Here is a 22,546-nt window from a genome sequence, read left to right on the forward strand (position 1 = left end):
ACAGGCCTATTTATTTATTTTAATGCATTCATGTTAAAACCACCTACAAACCATATGACCTTTTGTATACGCTATTTCTATTCCACATGTTTTTTTTTTTTTTTTTTGTAAATACCAAATTCTTAAAAATTTTGACAAATGATACACACAACAGCAGTATTTCATTAAAGCATGGAGCCACACAGATTGTTTCTGTCACTTGCTTCTAGTCTCCTGTTAATGGAAAAAACATCCTATAATGCTTCTAAAACATAGACCGGGACATTCAAACTTCACTGACGCCCACATTAAGCGGAAGAAGTGTGACCCAACAAACATCCTCATCTGGCGGAAGTGTCAGAGAAGCGCAGATTCCAGTGAATCACACAGAGACGACAGTTTCACAAAAAGGGTAAGTAGGACATTTGAACGTATCATCTGTAAAGTGCCTTGAAAAATCTCTACAATCTCAATTTGAAATGTTGTGTGTGGGCGGATAATTCCCCAAAGCTCCGCTTCATCTGCGCCGGTTGATTTTCACGCAGCCAGGAGGATTTGTCTCCAACCATGGTGCAGAAATAGAATGAAAAAGAGGCACATCCTGCTACTCTCTGTTTTGATCTGACGTTTGAGGTTTAAAAAAGGTGTTTAGTAGGCCTACATTGGGAGTGCAAATGGCACAACCTGCAGGAGAAATCAAATAAATTCTGCCTTAAGACAAAATAACAGATGAGTCGTCATATTAGACAGATGGACTGTAAAATTGATGTTTTTGTGGGATTATCAGACAGAAAGAAGTTTGCCTTTTTCAGAAACCAAAATGAATACACCTCCATGTCAATCCTGTCTATAGGACTTCACAATGTCTCCTCCAGTTTTATTTATCACACTGGAAAAACTGGTCTTTTCCATATCCAGATCTTCAAGCATTCCTACAGTCCCCACACAGCCAGAGCTCAGACTGGAAAAGTGACATTAGACTGCTCACTGCAGGTACTAATGTGAGGATTAAGCAGAGATTAACAAGATCTTCTTAATTCTATTAGGAGTAACTACTCCAAATGGAAACACCGGCTCACATGGAAATGTGCCAATGGCCATTGCATTTAATAACTTAAAAATTCTTAATGTAATATCTGTGACTGCTAAACAAAAAACAATGTACCATGTGTGGTAAATGGACAAGCGTTATATTTATTGAATCTTGTATTTAATGAAAATAATATATAGTGCATACATAATCCGTGTTAAAATCTAGTCCTTAATAATAACATTTATAATAAAAAAATACACATTCACAGCAGTATATATTCTCAGAAGTGATGTATTATCATCACCCCCGTCCTCAGTTTTCAGATGGTTCAGTCCAGTGCAATAAGCAAGGAGGTAGATGGAAAGATGAAGGAACTGTGATTGAAAAGAAACAAGATGAAGGAAGTTATATGGCAGCATTAACTGCTTATGAATGCGTGGCACTATGTCATTTAAACCACGCTAAGCTTTCTATGGATTCATCAAATATAAAATGTCTGACAGGATTTGACCCAGTTATTGACACAAAATCCCAAACACCCATCAGAAAGTCAGTTATTTATAGGTTGTAAATGGAGCAGGATACTGATTTGTAGTTTTTAAATCTAATTTCCTGTTTCAGTTTTATTTTAAGCTCAAAATGATTGGACTTTATAGTGGATTTTCTGCTGGTGAAATTACTGAAGTGATCAGAAAAACAAGACAGAACAAACCCCACTGACTGCCTGATTAGCATCATGGCTAACTGTTTTACAGCTCTGAAACATTACTATTCTTCGACATACACTGATCAGGCATAACATTATGACCACCTGCTTAATATTGTGTAGGTCTCCCTTGTGCCTCCAAAACAGTTGTGACTCATCAGAGAATGGACATGGGTCTTCTGAGGGTGTGTTGTGGTGTCTGATAACAGGATGTTGTTAGTGGGGGCCTTTGGTATGGGTTGAGGGGAGGGGCCTCTGTGGATCATCCCACAGATACTTGATCAGTTTGGAGTGTCATTGTGGGGGTGCCTGGTCTGGTCTAGGTGGGTGCTACATGTCTAAGTACCAGTTTAAAGAAAGTTTCCCAGCAGAACATTGTATTGTCACAAGATGGTCAAGATGGTTACTTTTCCTGTCATTGGTCATAATGTTATGCCTGATCGCCGTATGTTTCACTGTGTTAATAGCTCATAGTGGTTTGTGTGAACTTACATCGAAAGCTGTATTTCATTATCCGCTACGAATCCTCAGACAGGGTTTTTACGCAAGCCTGGAAGGCATCCATCAGATCCTTACAGTCCTTCACTCCCTTCTCTTTGACACTGAAACACAAAGCCACATTTACAAAGCAGACTTACTAGTCTCTACTCTATACGGTTTTAGTTTGTCTCATGCAAATAACATTATGTAAACATGGAGACCGGAAAAACAAATGAAAGCCACTTCACCTGAAACCTGTGGGCACACAGAAAGAAAAATAAATAATTGACATGTGCATCAAAGGGATTAATTCAGTATGGCCTCCACTGCAGCTCTTATCTGCATTTGGTGAAGTATGACAGAACGAGTGAGTAATCTGGACAGCAGCTCCACTGACACTAATCACTGCTGCACGTGGACATGCACTAAATATCTGTGGCTTCTTGCATTCATGTAACACGAACCAGGAGCCTGGAATGTGCCGGTCTTCTGCAATAGGTCATACATGTGGAAGCCTTCGTTCAAACTTCGGGTCTATTTTTGCCCCTCAAGACATTTATGTTACTGTAAGGGACCTCGTGTATATGGCATTACACTTATTCCTATGATGATTTACATAAAGTTACTTAACAGTTAATAATTCCCCCACAGGCTCTTTAACAGATTGAACCCAGATGACAAGTTAATATGAACCCATTTACATTTAACTGGAACTGAAACACAGTTAATGAATAAATCTTCCTAGAGGGCATATACAAAGATATTTTGTTCGTGAACTGTCACACCATCTGGGAAAAAACAACTACTGATAACACAGTCCTGTTTTCAGCATCATGTCAGAACTCACCACTTGTCAACGTCCTCTCTGATAACCTGGCACGGTGCTGGCACGGCGTCGTTGCAGTGTGGCATTCTGACAGAGGAGAGCTGGGGTTTGTTTGAGGTATGTGCCGCTGCAGGAGCTATAGTCAAGTACCGTGACAGATTGAGATGGAGGGAAAGACAACTAGAGGAAGGGAGGGGGGGAGGCTCGACAGTGATATGATAAGCTTAACTGAGGGAGAAGTTAAGACATCTCCTCGAAAGCCACCAGGATACGGTTTACAAGTACTTTATTTGAAATTTGGAATTTAATTACTTGTCCTATTTATGTAAATTAACCTATTTAACTATTCTTAAATTCCTTCATCCTCTTTTTTTTTGTTTTAATGTCCTTCTAATGAATATGCAGACAGTTGACCTTTTAAGTCAGCCATTGTGAATGACAAAAGCCTCCTAATGCATGTAAAATACTGACTCCAGGGGAGCTGGCACTGGGCTTTTTCTTGGAAAGGAGACTAGGGTTCCTGGTTTTGTGTTCAACTATTCTGTTGGCTTAAGGGGTTGAGCTGAGAGTTGTAGCATTTATTTAACTAATAAAACTTTAGTACTGAATGAGCCTCGTGGGAACAACACAACTAATACTTTGGAAATAATCCAGAACGTTTAGGCTCCTATAAGTAAAAATAAATGTGGATGTGGCATGCATTTGTTTGTTTTCTTGTTTTTGTTTGTTCAAGAATTTTGGGAATTACTAAAGGAAGTTACATTTACATGCATGTAGTTTTCCCTAAAGATAAATGGCAGTAAAATACACTACTCTTTTAAAAAACCATATACACTATTGCTCATGAAGTTGGAATAATTTCGTTTTCAAACACATTTCTCACCAGTTATATGTTTGGAAAGGACTGATCCATAAAGTTTTGAGAAGACATACACTTTATCTGTCAAGAATAAATCACATTGTCACAATCCTTTCATGAGAGGAGGTAAACAATATTTTATTCCAACTTTATGGGCAACAGTGGTAGCTGCAAAACTTTCAAGTCGCATGCACTTCTGAATGTAACACAAAAATACAATAGAGATGGCATTACCATTCCTTTTCCACATCCCTATATTTTATGAATCCAAATCAAACAAATTGTTATTAAAATAAGTATTTGGAAAAAATAATAGTTTTGGTTATGAACCTGCTTCTCAAACAAAATTATCTCTCTGTATTGAACTAAATTGACATTTTTGTGCATTTGTGCACTAGAATAATAGCCACCTGGATACTTTTTTATTCAGAAAATGAGAAACAACTTCTCAGGTTACACACTGTGCCATTTCTGCAGCACAAAGAATAATCCTATACAACAGTGAAATACTCGCAAGAGGCTATGTTATCAATTATTAATACGAAAACTTCACAGTCCAGTGTTTTTTTGTTTGTTTTTTTCTTTTCTCAAGATGGCGCTCAGTGTGTGCTCCATTATTTTATTATAGCTTGAGTGAATTTTAAATTCATATTCAAGTGTTTATATCCCTGCGTGATCTAAATATTATATGCACCTGCATCATTCTGGTGTCTGCAGTTACAGCCCACTCATAATGACACAGCATAAAGAGGCCGGGCGATCTAGTGATACTAAAGTTACATCAAAATAAAACAACAAGTACTGGGATGATGTGTCCTCTTTTCATGTTATAGATACTGTAGGTCAAAGGAAAGACATGCCAAAACATGAGAGACACTTTTTGCGGCCGTGTTTTCGCATCTATAGTGACTCAAAAAGTACAAAATATCCAAAGAATTAAATGTTTTAGTATTTCAGTAACAGTATTCAACTTCGCCACTAGAGGACAGCAAACACTCACACACAAACAAAGATGGATTTCTGGTCAAATGGGCCTCCAGAGAGAATCACTATTAAACAAAGGAGATCACATTTATATGACTAATCCTAACATCTATTGGAACACCTTTATGATACTTTATCCTGCTTATTTCTCGACTGGAAGACAATTACAGGTTAAGATGTCAAGCCAATCACAGTGTGTCAGAAGAAAACCTGTGATCAAGAGCAAGGTATACACATAAAAACACCTCTCTTGTCTCAGCACCCAGTGATTCCTCCTACTTTATAATAGCCATAAAATCCAGTGTGCCATCTGCTGGCGTAAGAAAATGTGTGCATATGGAGATCAGGCAGGCAGGTTCTCTAAATAATAAGAACTAAAATACTAATAACAATAATGTATGGGAGGAAATACTCACCAGAGGAAAACTGCAGTCTTATCAATTAATTAAACATCTAATCAGAAGCAGAAAATACACTGTTCTCTTAACCAGGTTGCAGAATCTGAATGTAAATTTTTATTTATTTTTTTATTTTTATTTTTATTTTTTTTGAAGAAGGCCCATAAATCTGATTATTACAGATTTTTGTGGTCGCACTCGAACGCCTCTGAAATAATCGCGGCGTTCGGAGCAAAAACAAAAAATAGTTAGTGTAAATAATAATAATTTAAAAAAAAATAAAGAATTAATGAACAGATATGATAAAAGTGTGTAAAAGCAAGCAGAGCTGGCTGGCAGACTGAGGGCCGGTGAATGGAGGTCACCGCAGACACTGAGTGAGTCTCGGCGGTGAGACACAGAGAGGGAGAGGGAGGACGGACAGCGGCCAGCCGCCTTCAAAAATGGCGTCTCCGGAGGAAAATGAGTAAAAAATATTAAAACGCGGCCTGCTTTCTTTGCACTTCCTCGTTCGGTTTACATGTTTTCATCGGCTATTTTTTTTCCTTCTCCGTGGAGAGCAAACTCGTCGTCGCTTTTACTTGAATGGCTAAAAGAGAAACGGAGGCATTTGGGGAAATAAAAGCAGCCCTGTTTTATTTTGATGCGTCGTTACTGACAGCTAGCATCTGCTGCTAGCACACACAGCTCTGCTCCGGAGGGGGGTGGGAACGATTTGCATGCAACGAGAGAGAAAAAAAGAGATTTTGAAATTGGGGATTTCTTTAGCTCGTCTGTGGGGGAATGATTGCTACCAACGTGGCCTGTCGATTGCAATCTTTTCTGGCGCTAGCAGCGTAGCCAAAAACTAGCCTAAAGAAAGGGGAGGAGAGACGGCGAAAAAGGACGCATTCAAGTCAAATGTTTATCAGCAATTCAGCCATCACCGGCCAAATCCGCGGCATCTTCATCATGACAGATTTTACCCTAAATCTGCATTCGTGGAAATGATAAAGGTGAAAGGCGAAGGAAAAGGAGAAAGACTGGCATTTTTGGAGGTGGTTGGATTATAACCCCGTAGACCCCCCTCTTTTTTCATCCAGCTTTCTCCTCCTCCCCTCCATTTCTCTTTCAATATGCTGTTTTCCACTCCTGAGGACTTGCTTATGAAACCGGGGAAAATAGCCTGAAAACGAGAACGGGAAAGACTGGATTTTTTTCCGTAATCTGCCCTGCGACGTCCTCGTTGCTTTCATCCTCATCACACACACTGTACACGGCATAAATGGATAGAAATTACCCGGGAACAGGATTTGGCGATTTGGGCGCAGGAGCAGGATGGAGTTACGAGAGATCGGCAAAAGCAAGGTATGCATTGGATTCAGACAATGTGCATGCATCAGTGGTACTTTGCAGGGCACGATGTGACCCGTGTAAACAAATTGTCGCCACTGGCTTCATTTGTAGCGCCATGCCTTGCCTTTATGTGCAGTGCATTGTCATCCAAACAGTTGCATAGTAATAATATTATAAACAGGAACGGACGAGTGAGGTTCGTGGGGGTGGGCGGGGTGGAGAAAGGTTGGGGATATGAATTGAATGTGATTGACAGACATGGGTTTTTAGGTGGACCTGGCGGGGTTTGGGGGGGGGGGGGGGGGGGGGTGTCTGGAGTATCCATAGGAATTATTGTTCCCTCTGTATGTCTATGTGTATGCGTGTGTGTGAGAGAGAGAGAGAGAGAGAGAGAGAGTGCAGGCCTGGACACAGACCCTGATAGATAAATTCAAAGGATTGATAGGAAACTGCGAAGAGTGCAGACGCAGCAAACCCCTCCACACAGCAAGCCCCCCTGACAGACATCAACAAGACAAACTGATGAATATTAGCCGAGGGGACACGTTTAATTAAGCAGCTCTTAAATCCGTACGGCATGGAGAAAACAGGAAATCTAAATTCAAATTAGGGGATGATGCTACACAGTCAGAAATGAGTTTTTGGATGCATTTTGCGAAAGCGTGATCCAGATAATTGGTGGTGGGGGTTTTTTTGAGGGGGGGGGGGGGGGTCATTTGCATAATAAAATCCTGCCAAATTCTTCTTGCGTCAAACTTTTTAATTTTTGCTGGATATCTGTAATAAATGATAAGGCCAAGGTGAATGTGTGATGTGGTGATGAAAATTGCATGGGCTGTGTAAGACAGCTCTTTTTAGCCTTAGCTAGCCTGCGAGCTAGCGTTATGTTGCAGGAAAGTCAGTCGAGGCCCGTGCACGCCAGCACAGTCGCCTCTTGTTCGCTGCACACATGTGAGATTTTATCGCAGATTCAGTTCCGTGATCGCACTAGAAAGCCACAGTGCTCCCCCGGGAGGCGATATTTGGCTAAACAAACCGTGCTAGTTGCTAGTGTTTGCATGCAGCTAAGCATGCATTTGCGTCGACCTGCACCATCCAGCTGTTAGCTGCATCCACAATCACTGGCTAAAGGCGTATAAACCGGCCGTGTTGTGGTAGAAACCGAGAACACTTTATTTTCCACATGGCCATATTCCGAGTGTTGGTTACCCACGCTTTATTTATACGTAGGACTGGCCTTGCAGTTCGGGCCTAGTCTCTGCATTTCTTCCATAGCTGCTGTGTGGTGTGCAGTGGTGCTAGGCGGCGGTGCTAGCAGCAGCCCCAATGCTAGCATGTTATCTGAGCAGCCAGCCACGCATTTCATCTGTCCTTTGTAAAACACATTTTTGCAACTGAATACTCTTTAAAGCCGTGTAAGGAGCTTATTTGGTTTGAAAAAAATCAAATTATGCAATGTTTGGCTCTTGTGGTTCCATGATTATAATTGCAAATTAACCATCCTATTATTTTTGCATGAAACTTATATTGCTGGTTTGACAGATTTGCATAAATACACTTTGGTATTATCAAGTTCGTCACTCTGTAATTGTTAAAGAATAAATCTGACTCATTGGAGAGTTACACCTGTGGATTGCTGCTGAGAAGCTTTTAAGACAAATATGCAGGCCAAGCTAATGGAGAGCCTGGAGACATCTGACATCTGTTGAGATCTATTTTTTTTGAATAACTGTTTTCTTGCATGTCAGATTTTTCTTTTTAAACTGACTCGAGCGTAGATGGTCTTCTCTCAAGGGTCACATTTAGGAAGCAGATTAAGTTTATGTAAATTTTCTCTGATATTAATGACACTTCACCAACCCCCCCCTTTTCTTCCCAGTCTTGTATATGGGAGTTCTAGATCATCCCACCCCGAGTCTGAGCTCCTTCACAGACAAGCCTACGCCACCCCACACCCTCTGCAGGGCTATGCCACCAATCACCACCCAGGGAGCTCTGGCCAAGGCGGGGCTTGGGGAGCAGCTGGACGGAGTTTGGGTAAGATAAATGTCATACCTTCCATGTCACCACCATAAGGGGCCCAGGCAATGAATTATTGTGTCTGTCCATGTAGGCCCTGGTAGATTATTGTCATTGAAAAATGTGCACATTATGCCTCAATTGAGTCCAAGCCGTAGATGTTAAAGCCTGCATTCATTCTCATATGGGTTTTCCAGTGTCTTATGGATTGTTTTGAGCAACATTAATAATTGAAGTTATATGTACAACTTCTGTAATCGTGTTTCAGATTCTGCAATTGCATTAGAGAAGGCTTTCCAAGTAAACTGTCATGAAATACTTTTCTTGTATAGTTTTTCTTATTTTATGTGTGTTCGTGCAAAGAGTTGCAGTGAATCACTTTTCATTGTTTTCATCTGTGTATTCTACCTGAAGGTCTGTCAGGGCTGTTTGACACCGGCCTGCACCATGCCACCCCCTCTGCCCCGGATGCCTCTGTGATGAATCTGATCTCAGCCCTGGAGTCCCGGGGCCCCCAGCCTCCGCCCTCTGCCTCCTCCCTTCTATCTCAGTTCCGTACACCATCCTGGCAGACAGGTGGGGCTGTGTTAGATCTTCCCTGATGTGTTGACATTCAAACGGGCCCCACAGTCAATATGACATTTAAAAAAAATAGAAGAAAAAAAAACCTCCCAATGTTTGACTGCATTATTGTTTTGACAGTGTTGCTATGTGAACATTCTCTTATACAGTTTACACATTTCACAGTACATGTTGTTAGACTAATATTTGTTTACACACTTATTCTTGTTTTATTTACGTTGCATTCAAATGAAAGTTTGACAGTTACTGAGTAATTTTGTAATTTCTTCCTTTTCCTAACAGCAATGCACACGCCTGCTCCTCCTGAACTGTTCATCTCTGGAGCCCTTCCTGGCTCTGGCTCCTTCCCCTCCTCCTCCGCTCTATCAGCCTATCAACATCCAGCATCCTTCTCCAGCCGCTCTTTCCCTACCGCCTCCCTTTCCCTCCAGGACACACCAACGTTTAGTCCCACATCCAATGGCCTCCTCTCCCCACATGACCCCCTAATACACATCAAAGCCCCTTCCCAGTCGAGTCTGGGTTTTGATAGACTCCTGTCCTCACAGGGTGCTGCTGCAGCTGCCTACAGGGGCAGCCAGGATCCCACGGGTGCCACATCAGCCCAGGCGTCCTCTGCCAGACACCTGCAGTCGCACCAGTTCAACCTGCTGTCATCACAGCTACAGGATCAGTCCTCCCAGCTGTATAATCCATCAGTGTTTTCCTCGGCCCAGCCCCAGCCTCAGTCCCAATCCCAGTCTAACTCGGCTCAGGAGAGGGCCGTGCCCCGCCAGGACAGCGTCATCAAGCACTACCAGCGGCCCACTCCTGCTCAGTCGCAGCTCTCGTCTTCTGCCGCCCACTCTCTGCAGCACTACCTCAGCTGTGGAGGGGCAGGTTACCAGCAGATTGCCACACACCACAGGCACGCTGGACTTTCTTGCAGCCCATTGGGTGACCAGAGCCCCTCATCTGACCACAAGCCCCCCTCTCGTACTGAGCAGTATCGGCCAATCATTCAGCCTCCCTATTCCTCATCCTCTTCGTCATCGTCTTCTTCCTCAGCTGGGAAAGGTACCAAAAGCAGCTCTAGCAGTGGTTATTCTTCTGGCAGTTCGGCATCATCCTCAAGAACTCCTCACACCCCCCCATCTGCCTCCTCTACCTCCTCCTCTTCCTCCTCTTCTTCCGCCACTTCGGGGGCACATCCTTCCAACTCAATTCCCACCTCCAGCTCCAGTGCAGCCCCTTCCAGGCAGCAGCCACCTCCCCAGCCAGCTCCGCCTCCCCCAGCCCCTCAGCAGCAGCCCCCTGCCACATCCACTTCAGCTCCCCAGTCTCTCCCCAAATCCTGCCTCTCTGGCTATGGTTCACCTGTTCCCCCAGTGAAGACCCCCACCTCTGCTCTGACTGGTCAGACCCCACCCCAACAACAGACACAGTCATATTCCCCAAATCAACCCCCTCCATCCCATCTGGCTCAGTCCTACGGAGGCTTTAGTTCACCACAAGCCCAAGACCTGAGTTCAGGTACTGGTGGGAAAGGTTATGGAAGTTTAGGAGGGCGAAGCCAGTCATACTCCACTGATATATATGGATCTGACTCTGCTTATGGATCACTTCCATCCTCTCTAGGTGGAGCTGGAAGCCCATCACTTGGGTATGGAGCCCCAGGTCACTCACCAGCCCTTTTAAGATCCAGTGGTTCATCAGGTAGTGGAGCATCTGGGGGAGGAAGCAGTGGTGGCACAGGAAGTGGAAACTCTGGGTCAGGGGGGGGAGGAGGAAATAGTATGACAAATGAGAGAGGTGGAGGAGGTAGTGGTGGAGGATCTTATCATATTCCTGACTCCAGCCCCTCCCCATCAGGCAACTCAGGCATCATTCGTCCAGGGTTGCACTCCCCAGTGCCCACCTGCCCCACTCAGTCACCAGGAGGTGCAGGCTCAAATAAATATATTTCCTCAGTTCTCTCCCCAACTTTTCTAGCCTCACCGCAAGGCTTCCCTGACAACAGAGGCCCTCCCTCCCAACCTCAGTCATATCATTCCACCTCGTCTAAAACAAAAGCGGACACTTCTATGCTAGGAGTGGGAACTCAGAGATCCCAAGAGGAAGTAGATGACGATGACGAGTTCTTGATCCAGCACCTGCTGCAAGCCCAGGCTAGTCCTGCTCCTCAGGCTGCTCATCACCATCCCCAGCCCCAACAGACATCTCAACAAACACAACCACAGCCTCAGTCAGTACCTCCAACCACTGACTCAGGCAAAGGGATGAGCTATGACATGAGTAAGACCTCCGAAGAGAGGTACCACCCCCAGAGTGTCATACGTACTCACAGTGCCACTTCCACGGGTGGAGTAGGAAATGCAGGTTCTGGAGGGTCCATCTCAGGGCTGGACACCCAGTTGGAAATGTCGCTAAAGAAACAACAGCAACAACATCAACAACACCATCATCAACAGCAGCAAAGGAACGAGAGGTCTGTTGGAAGCAGCAGGAGCAGTGGAGGTAGAGGCAGCGCTGAGCAAGTGCACTCCCACCTACATCACCATGATAACCTCGGCTCAGTTGTCCACTATGGCCGAGGTGACCCATACACCCAGCACTCCCTTGCTCCCCAACACTCCACACATAGTCAGCATGTGTCGTCACACTCACAGATACCACCCCACACCCAAATGGAGCTCCAAAAGAAACCACAGGATCGAGCAGAAATCCCTTATCCTCGCAAAACACCAGAAGTCCAGTCTCAAACTCCTGCGTCCCTCATGGACTCTCCCACTGACCAGTCTCGTCAGCCGCCACACCTCCTCCAGTCAGTGCTGTCCCACACCACCCGCAACAAGCTGGAGCCCCATCCACAGCACCACAAGATGGACTCCCACCAACAACATCAACAACCGCACCACAAAATGGACTCTCATCGGCAGCACCAACAGCATCACAAAATGGACTCCCACCAACCACATCAGCAGCACCCGAAAATGGACACCCACCCTCAGCATCAACAGCACCAGAAGATGGACTCCCATCCGCATCAGCAGCATCACAAAATCGATTCTCACACACAGCATCAACAGCACCATAAAATGGACTCTCTTCCCCAACAGCAGACGCACTCTATTAGCCAACAACAAGCTGTAATGGAAAGTGCAGGTGGGAGACTTGGTTCTAGTAAACATCAGGCTCAGTCTCAGTCCCAGACCACCCAGCTCCAGCTCCAGCTGCAATCCCAAGCATTGGAGGTGGCAGCAGCTCACTACAACCATGGGCCCCCTCCTCATCAGCACGAGCAAAACCAGGTTAAACAAAGCTCAGTAGTCTCTTCCTTGGACATGCTTGAGCGCTCTCTTTCTCAGACCTCCAGCACAGACGTTGGTGTCGCAGAAGACAGACGCGGTGGACCAGGCAGCGCAGGACGGAGTGGAGGTAGCAGTGAGCGCCACAGACAGCAGCAGCAAGATCAGCAGAGGCAGCACCCATCGCACCATCAGACACAACAAACACACCACTCACAGCAACACACAGCTTCTGAACTACACTCTTTCCTTACTGAACCCGATATAGGCTTATCCAACCCATCCCACATGCACCATCTTTCACAGCACCATGCGCAGCAGCAACAACAGCAGCACCCAGCCTCACAGCACCAACAAACTCATTCTCACCACCCTCACAACCAACCCCACTCTCAGCAGCAGCCCCCTCACCCTCATCAGCCTGACCCACAGCAGCCACTTTCTGCCCAGCTTACCCCTCAACAGAGCCAGATGGACCAACAGCGCTCAGAACAGCACCAGTTTGACACAGTCAGCCCAGTGGAGAAAGCAGACCAGAATCAACAAAGTAACCGCTTTGTACCCCTAACGTCTATCTGTTTCCCAGACTCCCTCCTTCAGGATGAGGACCGCTCTTTTTTTCCAGGAATGGAAGACATGTTTTGTGCAGAGGACTACAAGTCAAGTTGTGCTGGTGGTGCAGGACCAGGGCAAGAGGAAATGAATGAAAGCCACACTGGACAAGAGGGAATGGATTCCCTCAAAGCTGGACAGGGTGCAGGTGGAGCAGGGGGAAGTAGTGGACCTAGCTATGACATAATGGGTCACCATGGTGGAGACCAAGGATATGAACCTTACTGTCATGGCCTGGAAGAACCCAACAACAACACCATGACTTTGGATCTGGACTCCCTTAAAACACACGAGCTTCCTTCCACTGTCAACACTGAACAGCTAGGATTGATACAGTCCCAAGGTCCAGCTATGGGTATGGGCTCAAATAATGCTGGCCCCAACAACTCTGGAGCTAAACTGTCTGCTGGGCCTGGAGGAACTAGTGCAGGAACTGGTTCTGGAGGCCTCCAGTCTCCAATTTTCTGCTCATCTCGTCCTAAGAAGCTTCTCAAGTCCAGTTCTTTCCACCTGTTAAAGGAGCGCAGGGACCCCAACACACTGCCTAAGAAAAGTTACGCACAAGAATATGAGTTTGAAGATGATGAGGATAAAGCTGACCAGCCAGCTGACATCCGGTTGAACAGCCGGAGACTGCCGGACCTATTGCCTGATCTGGTGTCCAGTTGTAGAAAGGGAGGTGGAGGAAGTGGGTCTCTCAGCCCTTTAATGGGTGACATAGATTTCTACCATTCATCTAGCTACTCATCCATGGGTTCACATGCAATTCTGCCTCCAGATGGACCCAAGAAGAGAGGCCGAAAGCCCACTAGGCCCAAAAGAGAGGGTCCACCAAGGCCAAGAGGCAGACCCCGCATCCGCCCTATGCCTGAGCCCTACACTCCACGAGGTATGATGGGGGAGATGGGTGGAACGACTGTAGGAGCGGGATTCAGTGTGGAGGGACGAGGTAGGGGCAGGGGCCGTGGAAGCCGAGGAAGAGGAGGAAGGAGGGAGGATATGTACATGGAAATGAGCGGGAAGGAGCAGCAAGATCAGATGCATCACCATCACCTCCATCAGCAGCAGACACAGCAGCAGCTCCATCACCAGCCCCAGCAGCAGCAACATGAGCCTATTCCACCTCTCAAGGTCGGTGGCACTGTTTTTTTTTTCCTGTTTGTGCAATCTCTCACTCTTATTTTCAGTGTAGTCACATTTAGTTTTAGGCTGAGATCCTCTCTTCATCCTGTTTTAAATGCTCATTACTAAAAATTGATCAAAGCTTTCTGGATCTAATCCGTTCAGGGGATATTTTTTTTTTTTACATTACTATTTTCTTATGTTTCAGATCAAGTTACCAATTGGTACCCTGTCCTCCTCTGATGCCTTGCTGAGGACGGACTCTTTGTCTGGCACGGACCCTGCTTTGTCAGACGGCTCAGTTGGCTCAGCTCCCTCACTCGGTCTAAGTCCTGGACCACCCTGCAGCACTGAAAGCACCAGAAGTCAGGACAAGAACAAACATAAAGGCCAGATGATGAGTGAAGGAGTGGACGAAGAGGGACTGGAGGAAAGGGTAACAGCTACTGGATTATATTCTTGCTCTGCTAAACACAGAATTGTTCAAAATTAAATTTAACTGGATATAACTGTTTTGATAATCGTGGTGTTCACTACTGTAGTGGTGGTATTTGAGCTGAGTCACAGACTGTTTTGTATTTTTCCAGGGGGATGAGAAGGACTCTGAGTCCAAGGCTGGTTTTGTTGCTTCATTCTTGGACTTCCTGAAGACGGGGAAGAGACCTCCAGGCTTGGACATCTCACCAGGAATGGAACCTGACAACGGTGACATTTCTCCCTGTAAACCAGGGGGTCTTCGCCCACTGTCTCCTGCACCTCCTCCTCCGCCGCCTCCCCCTCCATTTGGGGACGGTGAAGGAAATGGGGGCCTGGCTCTGGGAAACTGCCCCAGCCCCAAGCGCTTAGAAGATGAGCTAAAGAGGAACCTGGAGACTTTGCCATCTTTCTCTTCAGATGAGGAGGACTCTGTCGGAAAGAACCAGGACCTCCAGAAGAGCATCTCCTCCGCCATTTCTGCTCTTTATGACACTCCTCAACTAACTTCCAATATCCAGGCCCCGCTACCTCCTCCTCCTCACCAACCTCAGACTCAGCCTGCTCAGTCCCCTCTTACCCCCACACTGCAGCCCCCCACACTGAGTCCACAGCCATCCATGCATACCCCTCACGACCAGCCCCAGTCCAACGAACCAGATGTCCTTCAGCCAGAAGATGGAGACATGGATGAGAACCAGGAGGAGGAGGAGAATGAGAATGAGGAGGAAAGAAGCACAGGAGGGGATGAAGAGAGTGATATGACAGAGGAGAGAGAACCACTGCTTGAAACCCTGGGTGTCCCTAAGATTGATGGTAGGCTGGGAGTCTGCTTTTCTTAATATCATGTCCAATTTTCTTTATTGACTTGCAATTCCACTGAAGAAAATTAATTTAAATGTTTGCTATATGGATAAAATGATGGATTAAAACTTAATTTAATTAATTTGTTTTTCTCATCCCTCAGTCCTTCCAGCTCCTCTCCCTGAGATTCCTCCAGAGCCTGCAACTCCTGAACCCCCCTCTGTCCCTCCATCTCCCACCTCATCCTCTTCTCCCTCTCATTCCCCCCTTCCTCCCCTCTCGCTCCCCTCACCCCTGCCTCAACCAGAAGAAGAAGAAGAACAGCAGCAACAGGAGGATTCCCAGCCTCCAAGCCCTGTCGCTCCCAAATCCCCTTCCCCACCACCTCCACCATCTACCACCGTCCCTCAGCCTGCCACGCCTCCCCCTCCAGCCTCCCCTCCTCCCCCTTCCTCAGCTCAGAAGGAGGAGTCTCCCATGCCATCTCCGGAGTCCCCCGCTTCTCCCGAGGAGGCCCCAGCGCCTAAGATCACCTCGCTGCACCTCGCCCAGAAGCAAGAAGATGCCGCCATTGTTGGAGAGAGTGAGGAGGATGAGAGCGAGAGTGGAGGGGAGGGCATATTCAGAGAGAGGGATGAGTTTGTGGTACGGGTGGAAGACATTCGGACACTTAAGGTATTTGTGTGTGAATGTCTGTGGTTTATGCGTATATGTGTGTAATCCTTATGCTGCCAGTGCAAGCTAAAAGCTAGTTACATTTGTTGCCAAGGAAAAAACTCTAAATCACTTGGGGCACTTTTTAATTAGCAAATGCCTTCACTTAAGTCCTTCAGTGAAGAGGCGAAGACATTTTATACTTAACTGTGTGATATGTGTTTTTACACAGCTGGCCTTGCAGACGGGCCGTGAGCCTCCACCCATATGGAGGGTGCAGAAAGCCCTGCTACAGAAGTTCAGCCCTGAGATCAAAGATGGGCAGAGACAGTTCTGCGCCACAAGCAACGTGAGTTCACCATAAGCTCACAGTAATCCAACCACACCTGCATACTTTCATGTTGATTCAGATGCCTTTCACAGTCAATAGAAGTACCGTACTACGTGCAGCATTGTATGTGTATCTTACAGGCCATATTGTCGCATTGTCATCAAAGTAACGACGCCCAAAATGTTGCTTTTGTGTAATGAAATCTTCATCTGTTTCTGCCTCAGTACCTTGGCTACTTTGGAGACGCTAAGAGGCGATACCAGCGAATATATGTCAAGTTTCTGGAGAATGTCAACAAGAAGGACTATGTTAGAGTGTGTTCCCGGAGACCGTGGCGCAGAGCTGCACCTGCTCTCAGGTACTGATATTTTTCACCCCGAAAATCCAGCCCATGTGGGATTAAGATTTACTAGATGAGATCCCAGATGTACACTACACTACTACAATTCTAAATAATATGGGATGGATATTGTTGACTGAACTCAAGTTACAGAAATTAGCTATTAATTGTAAAAACATTTCTATTTTGGAAACTTGTTCACAGAGTTGAAGTTAAGGAGAAAAGAAAAAAAGGATTTACACAAATCAGCCAAAATTAAAACCACTGACAAGAGAAGGAAATAACTCTTGACCATCTTGAGACAATTCATTGTTCTGCTGTAAAACTTTTGGACCTGGCATTCATGTGGATGTTACTTAGACATGTAGCACCCACCTAGACCAGACCACACCACACCAGACACCCCCACCCCATAACAATGACACTCCTTGATGGCAGCAGCCATCCCCAACAGGATGTAGCCTGACACAGACACACACACACACAAAAACGGTTTAGAAACAACAAAAAAAAAAAAAAAACATGAAGAACAGCACAAGGTGTTGACCTGACCTCCAAATTCACTAGATCCCAAACTGATCAAATATCTGTGGATCAGAGGCACCGTCCCTCAACCCATAGGACCCTTTTGGTGGGCACAAGGGAGACGTACGCAATATTAGGAATGTGGTCATAATATTATGCCTGATCGGTGTATATGCGGACTGCAGCTGAGAGATGAGATCAACTTCAGAATATGCACGTTCTGTTAAACTTCATTCATTCATTTCATGTCCCTCAGACGCCAGTCCCTCCCCAGAATGGCATCACCTCCCTCTACTCAGGCGCCAACGAAAGTCCCAGAGAAAGAGGAGAAAGTGGCTCCACCAGTCCAACGCGAACAGAGGGAGAAAACTAGAACAGCGACCACGACGACAAAGGAACAACGAGAGAAGAAGGAGGCCCCAGCTGCTGTGCCCAAAGCCAAGGAGAAAGAGAGGGACCATGAGAAAGAGAGGGAGAAGGAGAAGCGAGTGCAAGCGCAGCAGGAGAAAGCAGAGAAACGTGGTGGAGCAGCCGAACGAGGGAGAGCGAAGGAAGACAAGAAGGCATTGGAGAGGAAGGAGAAGGAAAAGGCTGAGCGACCACCTAAGTCAAAGCCGGCCAAGGTGAAGGCGGAGCCACCGCCCAAGAAGAGAAAGAAGTGGCTGAAGGAAGTACCTTCATCATCTGACTCAGACTCATCAGAGGAGGGAGCTAGTGAAAATGAAAGTAAGTTCCCATTATGGTTCTCAGTGCTTTGCAGTTTGAGTTCATTTTTCTTCACGTTTGAATTTATGATTTTCGTAGGTCCATTGTTTAGTTGTTAAAGTCTTATTTTCGCCCACTCAGTGCCAGTGAAAGGCGGCGTGAACAACCGTGCAATGAGGGAGATGTTCAGGAGCTACGTGGAGATGCTGGTGAGCACAGCACTGGACCCTGACATGATCCAAGCTCTGGAGGACACAGACGGTGAGAACAGCACACACGGCCTCCTCAACATAATAACCCAAATGACAGAAATGGATTAAAAAGCTCAGGTGCATTGTGTGAGAACAGTCCTAACCCAACCTGCCTGTCTGGTAGCATGTCTGCAGCAGCTGAAACAGTACTGCTGCTGGTATTGCTGCTGGACAGCTTGAATAAGCATCACTATCTCTAACAAGTATCAGCTGCCAGGTCAAAGCATCCAGCTGGACAAACTGCCCTCACACCAGGGAGAGGATTTGTTAATGAGTAGTCCACACGCGCAGTTAAATGAATCTTTTAATGGTGTTTGAAATCCAGATAAACAAGGTGTGACTGGTTGGAGGGAAGCCCTGGGAATGCTGATAGATCTGCAGCCAGAAAGAGCTGCCTGGACTTTGCCCTTGGTATTAGCAGTGATTGGCAGCTACGTGAATGATGACTAATGAAACTTCCTTTGCTTTGATTGGCCGTCAGATGAGCTCTACCTGCCCCCGATGAGGAAGATCGACAGCATCCTGAGCGAACAGAAGAGGAGGCTGTTGAGGAGAGTCAGCATGAGCTCTCAGCATCAGGTAATCTGCACTGAATATGCTAACTTCCTGTGGTTTCTTTTAAACTATTATATCAGACTTCCGTATTTCCTTCATTTACATTTGACCCTGTAAAACATGCTGATATCTGTGTTGCAGGAAGCTAGACTGGTGTTAAATAGCCTAGTGGCGCTTCTAGCTTTAGATTTGAGGATTAGCTGCATCATATACACCAAATAATAAATAATCTGTGTATTTATTTTTGAAGAAAATTTAAAAAAATCAAGTTTACATTACTCTTGTTAATCTGTTTTCTACCTCGTTCTTGACAGGAGGTCCTGCATGCTTACCCCCAGATCATTGTGGACCCTCTGGACTCAGGAGTGGTGAGGGTGCGGCTAAGCGGCGATGCTTACAACCGCAAGACCCTCAACAGAGTCAAGAAGACCCTGCCTAAACCACAGGTAGGAAAGGGAGAAGCGTTGTCCCGTTTAGTCATTTGCACGAGGAGTCATTATATCTATTTCCATTGTATTTGTTCTCACGTATTTATATCTGTTGGCATCTGTACAAACAGTGATTCGAAGCCCTAAGCTAGTCCAAGTTTTAGAAAATGTGAGAGCCGTGCAGCGGGGTGAGGAGAAAATAGAGACACTGAAACCACTGACAACATTAACCATTACTGTGAAGGGACAGATAACACCTGCAGCAAGTTTGCAAACCTGCTCCACTTTTCTTTTTTTTTTTCTTTCTATAAACATAGAACTGTAAGATAAATTTGATATTATTTGGTTTATCAGTCTTCATAAAAGTGACTCGTTTATAATGTGGTTTCTCTCTTACAGGACCTTAAACTGTCATCCGAGTCGTATCGGATCTACAGTCTCTACCACTCCCTGCATCACTATAAATACCACACCTTCTTACAGTGCAAGAAAGAGGTAAGCCGCCGCGGTTCTAGTAACTGCACGTGTTCTCGTTGCTTCCCTTTTTGGCGTTAAGCCACCGCATTTGTCACATATTGGTGTTCCGTCTCACTCTTCCAGACTAACACCATAGAGCAGGCAGCCGAGGACCCGGGCCAGGAGGAGGTGGTGCAGCAGTGCATGGCCAACCAGAGCTGGCTGGACACCCTCTTCGGCTCCTTCATCGACCTGCTCACGCTCAGCACCAAAGCCTGAGTCGACGTCCGTCAAGAGACAGTCAGTGAATCAAAGCAAGAGGATTTAAAAGACTACGAGAAATTACTAAAATGGAACAAGATGGATCCTACTGTACAGTCCCCCCGACCCGCTTCAAATCTCTAAGATCTGAGGATGAATTTTTAAGGCCCTTGATGAGGGTCTGTTGACATGACCTCAGACACTGGCCTCTGTTTTTTTTTGTTTTGTTTTGTTTTTTCTTTCTTGTTGATCAGTGACTAAAGACATGTCCTACTTTGTGAGAAGGGGACCCCACCGGACTAGGGGGGGTCAGCGGACGGTGCCGAAAGGGGAGAGACGCGAGGCGAAGGGACGAAAAGGAGGAGCCGTAAACGCCAAGTCAACCGAAGAGACACTGACATCTTGTTAACTGTGTGTCATAAAGACAATAGTTCAAAGAGAAACTATTACCGCTTAGTTTTTACATAAATTATTTTTTGAAAAGACTAACATCAGCTGTTGGCTTTTGGACAAGAGTGGAAGATGGTGAGAATGCTTTTTAAACTGCGTGTAGAGTATGCCGTGAGCAGAGTGATCATCCACGGATAGAAAACATGAAATGTGTTAATTAATGCTCTCTCTCTGTCATTCTGTGCTAAGTGAAGGGCAGCACCAGTCAGCTGTGTGATAATATATAAACACATTTTTATTATTTATATGAGGAGGTTTTTAACTTAAACTCTCACAAGCTCTGGTTCGCTGCCCTGACATTTTAAATACCTTTTTATTTTCCACAGGTTCAGTATACAATCATAACCCACATATCCAAGCCGTCTTCCCCTCTATACACAAAGTACAGACGCCGAGACAGAAATATTGTATCAAATACAGTGGGTGTAAAATAACAAAATAAAAAAAAGAAAGAAAATGTTTAAAAAAAAAAATGGAGAATGGCAAAATCTATTTGAAACTTTACATTGTTGTGCTTCTGTTCAATCATCACTCATGCAGGTGCAAAGAAAAAGAAGTTAACTATCCACTTCCCATGTGGGAAGGTGGAGTATAAATAAGTAATATTTAAAGAGGAAATAGTCATTTTCATTTTTATCATTTTGATGTTTGTGCATACTATGACTTATTTTGAAAACAATCTAATTTTCCATAAAAAAGGAAAAAAAAGATGTGTAAATATTGTACAGTTCTTGATGAAATTCTTTGTCCTTCTGTACATTAACTCTCCTGTATTTGAGAAACAAATAAAATCTGCAAAGAACAAATGGTTTCATTTCTCTTTGCGTGTGTGCATGTAGGCTCCCACATGTGTGCAAAACCTAAGAGTGTTTCACTTACTAGTTAAAAATGCTTTTCAAGGAGTTGAGATTGGGTCATAGCACTTAAGTGTCAATCTTAAACATCTTCATTTAGATTTCGTTTCTTTTAGTAATTGCAGGAGTGTCTTTTCACTTTCCAAACAGCCACAGTAATGTTTACTGTCATCTCTAGTAGAGGGGAAAAAAGGAGCTTAAACCACAGGTGACTCATGCGTCTGTCGATTTAGCTCCGCCCACTCAACCTAACAGAAAAATTAGGTTATGTTATGTTGCAATAGATGCAAGTTTGTAACACTACAAATGCATGAACTTTAATATACACTCCATGCCAAAACATTAGGTACACCAGTGAAAAGACACTGATAAATGTGTAAAACCGTTTTAGACGTCTTTTATCAAAGTATTCAACTGAATTAAAATGCTGAATTCTCACAGATACTGTCATTCTTAAGTGACGCTCCTACACTCCATGTCCAAAACATAAGGTACAAGAGTGGAAATGAATGTAACAATGTTCAGTTTATGTTAAAACAAGAACAAGAAAGGTGACAATTCAACTGGATGATTGTGGATGTAGTTTGTGGCGCTGTTAACATGTATTGACTTAAACACTACAATGGGATCATTAAAACAAAAGAAGGGCGTGTCGGTCTAACACAACACGATTCAATGGCACTACAAACCACGGCCTTCAAAAAGAAAACACTGATGATGCGGGACTGTAATATGAGAAAGTGTTTATTTTCACTGGTGTACCTAATGAGGTGACACACACTCTTTTGGAGATATACAGTATAGAGGCTTAACAGACTTAAATGAAAATCTCCTGTTTTGGTGAGTCAAAACAGCCGTTTAAGTGTAGAGCTTGTCTCATGAACGCTGAAAGTGATCTTGCTCAAGTCAGAAGTTCAGCAAATTTCTTGATTTTTCAGTGACCTAGGCAAATGCTTTACATCAGTTTTTAAGATGAGATAAGATAAAATAAAATAATCCTTTAATTTATCTCTAGTGCAAACAGAAAAAAAACATAACTAATTAAATAAGGAACACATTATTATTCAAAGAAGATTTTTTTATAGCTATGTCTGGAGGGTTTTTAATGTTTGGGATTAGAGTTGTGATTGCAGCATGACTATGAGGGTCCTCGGAAGTATAGCAGTATCTGTGTGTGTGGGCACCTCCCCCTAGCGGCCTCGGCTGACATTACACCTCACTGACGTAAAAAAAGGG

The 22,546-nt window shown here is 44.8% G+C and overlaps 1 protein-coding gene across 1 annotated transcript; it reads left to right on the top strand.

Moving 5' to 3' along the window:
- Positions 1 to 5,452: 5,452 nt before the first annotated feature.
- On the top strand, positions 5,453 to 21,925 carry LOC311504188 (proline-rich protein 12-like). The gene is made up of 15 exons (XM_084567194.1): positions 5,453 to 6,612; positions 8,480 to 8,637; positions 9,034 to 9,195; positions 9,484 to 14,231; positions 14,431 to 14,658; positions 14,810 to 15,512; positions 15,664 to 16,175; positions 16,387 to 16,503; positions 16,710 to 16,843; positions 17,607 to 18,076; positions 18,197 to 18,316; positions 18,788 to 18,885; positions 19,176 to 19,307; positions 19,689 to 19,784; positions 19,890 to 21,925. Exons 1-15 carry the CDS (start codon positions 6,530 to 6,532, stop codon positions 20,022 to 20,024), a joined length of 7,896 nt encoding a protein of 2,631 aa, XP_084423320.1. The 5' UTR covers positions 5,453 to 6,529; the 3' UTR covers positions 20,025 to 21,925.
- Positions 21,926 to 22,546: the final 621 nt, after the last annotated feature.

Source organism: Chelon labrosus (genome assembly GCF_963514085.1).
Source record: "Chelon labrosus genome assembly, chromosome: 19".
In the NCBI taxonomy this organism is placed as follows: domain Eukaryota; kingdom Metazoa; phylum Chordata; class Actinopteri; order Mugiliformes; family Mugilidae; genus Chelon; species Chelon labrosus.

What these genes read in the sequence shown, in the direction of transcription:
- LOC311504188 (XM_084567194.1), top strand. Translation starts at nt 6,530, where the DNA reads ATGGATAGAAATTACCCGGGAACAGGATTTGGCGATTTGGGCGCAGGA. An exon ending in AGTTCTGCGCCACAAGCAAC is followed by an intron (nt 16,504 to 16,709) that starts GTGAGTTCACCA and finishes TTTCTGCCTCAG; the next exon opens with TACCTTGGCTACTTTGGAGA. An exon ending in GGGAGCTAGTGAAAATGAAA is followed by an intron (nt 18,077 to 18,196) that starts GTAAGTTCCCAT and finishes TCGCCCACTCAG; the next exon opens with TGCCAGTGAAAGGCGGCGTG.